The 5,879-nt window shown below is 36.2% G+C and overlaps 1 protein-coding gene across 1 annotated transcript; it reads right to left on the reverse strand.

Annotated features, from left to right (window-relative positions):
* Positions 1-2,120: 2,120 nt before the first annotated feature.
* On the reverse strand, positions 2,121-4,957 carry LOC116183038. Its single transcript, XM_031471348.1, has 6 exons — positions 4,721-4,957; positions 4,362-4,645; positions 4,070-4,309; positions 2,693-2,819; positions 2,440-2,613; positions 2,121-2,249 (listed from the first exon to the last, which is right to left on the reverse strand). The coding sequence occupies exons 1-6, from the start codon at positions 4,745-4,747 to the stop codon at positions 2,121-2,123; spliced, it is 981 nt and encodes a 326-aa protein (XP_031327208.1). The 5' UTR covers positions 4,748-4,957.
* Positions 4,958-5,879: the final 922 nt, after the last annotated feature.

Here is a 5,879-nt window from a genome sequence, read left to right on the forward strand (position 1 = left end):
TTAACGATCAAAGGTTATGATGACCACAACGACTATCGATAAACGCGATATGCTGTATCAATATTTTAACGGTATCGTAATATTGCCCGGTATCTCGCAGTGGCTATTTCGGAAAAAAAGTGTCACATTCTAGAAGACAAGGAACGCTGCGCAACGGCAGTGCGTGTAAGAGTGAAATACCACAGCGATAAAATATAAGAGGGCGTTGTGGTGCGCGCTTTATCTTTAAACAAATGCCCGCCAGATATGGAAATGCAGACGTTTCTTTAAAATTATTTGTATTATTAATTGTACGTGTACCTATACCTAGTTGTTTTTTCACGACATGGCGAATGTCGAAGAGAATAATAGGAGGCGGAGAAAAACCACTAGGAAACAATTTGAGGACTTGTTATATTTTATTGAAAGTAATAACATAATCCTCCACGGAAAGACAAACCCGTTGGAGGCAAACAAATCAAACATTTGAGGAGCAGACTTGCAAAACGCGTTTTGTCCAAAATTGTAAATTTTCAGGAATGACAAAAAACTACTACGTACAATACGAGTTACTTACGGACTTGCGTTTGGTATTAAAAAATCTATTAAAAATAGCATGAGAAATTACTAAATTTGCAGACTGGAAAAAGCCAAAGTGGCTTTACTATTTCAAAAAAACTGTTGGACAAAATGCTATTTGCAGGTCACTAGTTGACAAACAGCATTTTGATTGTCCATCCAACAGATCACTGGGTATAATAAATTTGGAAATGAAACAAACATATTGTCGATAACGTTTACTTGTATTATTTACAAACTTTAAATGAAATTAACCTCTTCCATGTCGTTACATTCACATTCTTCATTTGCTTCTATTTCCCCATCTTCACGTTGTTCTTCAAAAATTGGAACTAACCATGCCAGTTCTGGATCATTGTTCCACTTTTCTCCAGATAATGATTCTAATAATTTTTTTAAACTGTCTATTTTTTTTTCTTTATCTGATGTCCCAAAGGTAGCCATGGCACGACTACCTGGTCGAATCGTGTGCGTGGTTTTAGTAAAGATTGGAATTTGTTTGTATCAGTGCGATAGAGTACTTCACTTTTCACTAAAATATTGTTGGCGGAAACATTCTTTTTAATAAAAAATCTTCGGCAAGAACTTATGCCATTCACTTTTTTGAGCCACTGCAGCATATTTTTTACATCAAGCAGATTCCAATCAGACCCAAGTTTTCGTACCTCGCCCACTTTAGTGTACAATTCCCAATATGCGTCTGGAGTTTTTATGAGACTGTGGGACCTTAATATTTTTTCGATGCGTCCAAAGATTCGATCGGCAGGAAGATAAGAGTGACCTCTGATCGGAAATATAATTTCTATTTCCTTTATTTTTTCGCCTGACGTATGGAGCCAAAACATCAAAGCATGTATGACGTGACTATTTTTGTTTTGCCCCCCACAGCCGTCGGCAAAAAAACGGATCTTCGTCGCATCTTCAGGAAATTCAGTTCTTTTTAAAAAATCAATAATGGCAGATGATGTCTCAGTAGCCCCCCTTCCTGCTTGGTGTTCCATCCACGTGTAAAATATTGGTTCTTGACAATTGAGTTTGGTAACGCAAAAAAAATATATTGACAGCTGTTGAGCGTAAAATGCCTCTTGAATAGGTACTTTTGGCAATACCTGAACTTGCTGTAAGTCGAAGCAGTACGAAACTGTATTAGGCACTTCAGTTTTCATTAACTTATGGAATTGTGTGGCACGAAATTTGTGTACCTACTTTCAGTTCAGTGGATATTTTCTGCTTTTCAGAAGAGCTTTGAGACATACTTATTTTGGTTTGTGTTCTTACACAATAGCTACAAACATCAGTAGCAGGACTGCCGAATCCAATATTGAAATATTTACTGAACACCCGACTTAAGTACTTGTAATTCACTTTTAAACCTTCTGGTGAGTTTTTGTTATATAACTGCCAAAGAATAGAAATGTTGTACTCCGAAGATATGTAGATCCGTCGAGACTTCTGTCTTCCATAGTGGCTCTCTTTTCCTTGTAATTGACTAATGAACGACTTTACAGCATCCAATTTGTCTACAAACTTAAAAGCTCGTCTATCGCCTCCTCTTTTTTCTTTTATAAATAATTTCCTCCCCAGCCTGGAGTTTCTTGCAAATTGTGTTTAGTCTCCTTTGACAAACGTTGTATACAGCCATTACAAACTTTTGACAAATTTGTACTTTTTGTCGACTGATATATAGGTACCTGTAAAAATTCGAATATAACACACCTACTAAGTGAAAAAAGCAGTAAAAGATCAACAAAAGCTCGAGAACTTTAATATTCTTTCCAACATAAAAAATGGTTGCACCAAATTGTTGATGAAACACGACGTATGTAAGACTCAAAACATGGAGTCTTTTATCAAAAACGACGTATGTACTTTTATACTTACATGATATTTTGCAGACAAGGAGTGCGGTTTTCCATCAGATTTGCGAGCTCTTTTTCGTTTAGGGATATCCAACTCAATGTTACTGGCTAATATTCCATCTTGAATAACTTTATTGGGATTTTTGTAAAAAACTTCCCGAAGTTTAAGTATATCATCTCGCCCTACTTGCCCACACTGCAGTTTTGGATTATTCTTATGATTACAAACTATATTAAATTGTTGTAAATCAGGATCATGGTTTTGAATATCTGACTTGCTTCTTTCTCTCCCTGGATGTTAAATTTGCTTGTCGTTTCCGGCTACCACGGTCACAATCACCAACAATATGCTCCCCATCTGCAGATTCCATTGTAATTGAAACGTTGCGAAAAAGATGCAAACTAAACACACAATACTGCAAAATAAACCGAAACGACACTAAGAGCAGTAACCTAACTGTTAGGTTATAAAAACAGCGTGTTTACGGCTGGACTGAATGCGTTTTGTTCGTCTCACGAACAAAATGCTATTTGTTTGTCTAATGTCGATGGACTAAATGCATTTTGCATGTCCAAGTGAATTTCACAACACATTTCAAGTGGGACATAATGCGATTTGGACATCCAATATTATATGAAACGATAGAGATTCAAGTGTATATTGCAACGCCACCTTCAGTTGAAAAATTTAAAATTTGGACAAACTGCGTTTTGCAAGTCTGCTCCTCATTTGTGGTAGGAGTTTGCCAGCGGAAATGGACCACCAAATACTGCCTTACAGATTCTCGAAAATTTGTTTGAAAATCAATTTCACCCAGCTGAAACGGATCGCTGTTGCCTCGTAAAATTCTTCGTTGGATGTTTTCCTCATGTCTCAATAAAAACATAATCTACGAGTATTAAAAGGCACAGAACTCACCTCCTTATTACATTTTCCAATTACCCAAACAAAGCTACTTGCAAAAATCCTTGAAAATGATTCATTTTCTTTCTCTTTAACACCCGCTTAAACTCCAAACGAATCGCTGACAGGACCGTTACGCCCCAAACGGGTAGCATGAACCCTGTCGTTAAGTTTTTCTGGTTATGGTTGCAAAATAACGATAGTCGTTATCCCACACTTGCTACGAGTGATACAGCATACCGATTTTTAAAAAATTATGGTAACGCCGCATAACGATATCGTTATTCTTAAGGATAGTGATACAGCATAGGACCGATTAATAGACTGTAGAAGTGTGACGTAACAATATGGCCGCCAATCAGCTGATGGGTAAACACACTGTTGTAGAATATCGTTAGGGGTACTTCGTGGATTTTCCGTGTATTTTTGATTATGTATTTCGAGAAAATGCCGTATTGTTTTTGCCCTAAATGTTCTCATATTTCTAGACGTGAAACATGCCGTTTTTATCGCTTCCCAGCTGATAATAAGCAATTTAATTTATGGAAGAAGATGTGTAGGTAAGTAACTGGAGTTTGCATTTGCAACGTTCTTTTTATTCTGTACCTATTTGAATACCCTATAGGTAAGCACAGTAACCCATAAGAAGCATGCAGTAAGTCAATTCATGAAATACAAGTTTCTCACAAATTGTACGATTAGTTTTTAATTGATGTAAATTTTAACAGAAGTACTCAAGAAGACCGACTTTGTAGCTGTGAGGCGACCTAAACGCATCTGATGCCATGTAGGATTTTCATTTTGGCCACATGTTGTAGCAGCCACCTGCACAATTTCTTTTTCTGTGACTTGGAAATTAGTAAATAGTCGTATTTCATCGATTTCTCCGTTAACTATTTTGGACAGTTCTAAAATCTTGGAAAACGATTTTACTTCTGTATGCAGAGTTTTCTGCTCCGGAGACAACAGCCAACAAAAACCAGAAAACCTAAAAGCATTTCATTTAAAAACTGGTTTCTTTAAGATTACAAAATCCTCACCGGTTTAATGATTTGAGTTGACAATAAAAGAATTCCTTATCTGCTGTATCTACATTTCGATTTGTCGAACGATGTTGAGGTTTCGGGAACAAATCCTTTACAGATACAACGTTTTCTGGTCCACTACTACTTGGAGCTTTCCATTGGCACATTTTGTCAGTTTTACTAAAGTTTTTGTGGGAGTACAGTAAAATTGCTGCAATGTGATGGCATTTAAATTGTCCTCTTGCACATTGACAATTAATATTTTCGATCTGTATGCTCCCATCACGATCTAAATTTATCTGAAAAAAGTTTATTTCTTAGTTCGATTATATGAATAAACTTAAGAATAAAACATGATCATCAAACTCACTTACTTCCACCTGATATGATCTCTTTTTCATACTTGCTAACACTTTCCCACGAATTACATTTAAAGTTCCATCAATCAAACACAACTTCCATTACATGCCTACTATCTACACAATTTTCGCCTTTCTTTACTACACTAATTTCATCCGCAAAAAGCTCTAAAATTGTAGATAACGTCACTAATGCCATGGTTCTGTATTAACAAAACGTAAATAATTAATTGTTGCTACCCATCAGCTGATCCGCAGCCATATTGTGACGTCACACTTCTGCAGTCTATTCTAAATAATCGTGAGACATCTGGTGGCGGCAAGTTAAATCATTACATTTGGGAGAGCCATTGAACTATAACCATAATGGAATGCGTACGCAAGTGTAATTCTTAACTAAAATTTGGTCGACTGGGTTAGAAAAGGCACGCTGTTGAGAAGTGGGATGCTATCTTTGTCACTTGCTGTTGTTTACGTTATGCATGCAAGTTGTACGTCTTTATAATTTGCCTGTTTTCTGGTGTTTTCTCTTCATTGGAATTTAAAATGGTTAAACATTGCTGTGCCTATGGTTGCAGCAATGAATGGAATCCAAATTTGAATATTCCATTCCATACGTAAGTACATTTACTATTTTAGGTTATGTTAAGCGAATCTTTTATACGAAAAGGTGAAGTTTCTAAAAGAGGATCCTAGTTGTATCTTAAATAATTTACTTACAATTAACCCTTGGCATGCCGCTTTAACCAAATCAATTTTTAATTTACAGATTTCCTCTAAAACGGCCTGAGATATTACGATTATGGGTTCAAGCAGTTCGGTTAGTAGGGTTTAAACCAACTGCAACAACTGTAATTTGTGGAAAACATTTTACCCCAGATTCATACCTGGAATCCGCATTAAATAAAAATTTGTTAAAAAAAGATGCAGTCCCTTCGATTTTTAACTTCCCAAGACATTTGCTGAAAACCATGACAGCGAGAAGAGAAATTATTCGACACGTCAAAACTTCTCCTTTGAAAGTAATAATTGAAACATTAAGACTGTAGATCATTAAGTTTTCGCTTTTAGGTAAATAAGGATTGCAGTAGTGACTGCACTATGGACGTTGACGAATTCCTTAGTACAAATGACAAAAATACGCAAACATCTCCCAGAAAATTAAAGAGATCCC

Source organism: Photinus pyralis, unplaced genomic scaffold, assembly GCF_008802855.1.
Source record: "Photinus pyralis isolate 1611_PpyrPB1 unplaced genomic scaffold, Ppyr1.3 Ppyr1.4_LG1, whole genome shotgun sequence".
In the NCBI taxonomy this organism is placed as follows: domain Eukaryota; kingdom Metazoa; phylum Arthropoda; class Insecta; order Coleoptera; family Lampyridae; genus Photinus; species Photinus pyralis.

Bases quoted from the DNA above. Each gene is read 5' to 3' on its own strand.
- LOC116183038 (XM_031471348.1), bottom strand. From the start codon at position 4,747: ATGAAAAAGAGATCATATCAGGTGGAA. The intron at 4,310-4,361 runs GTGAGGATTTTG...AAATGCTTTTAG, and splicing joins CAACTCAAATCATTAAACCG to GTTTTCTGGTTTTTGTTGGC. The intron at 2,820-4,069 runs GTCGGTCTTCTT...TTGTGTGTTTAG, and splicing joins GGTCGCCTCACAGCTACAAA to TTTGCATCTTTTTCGCAACG.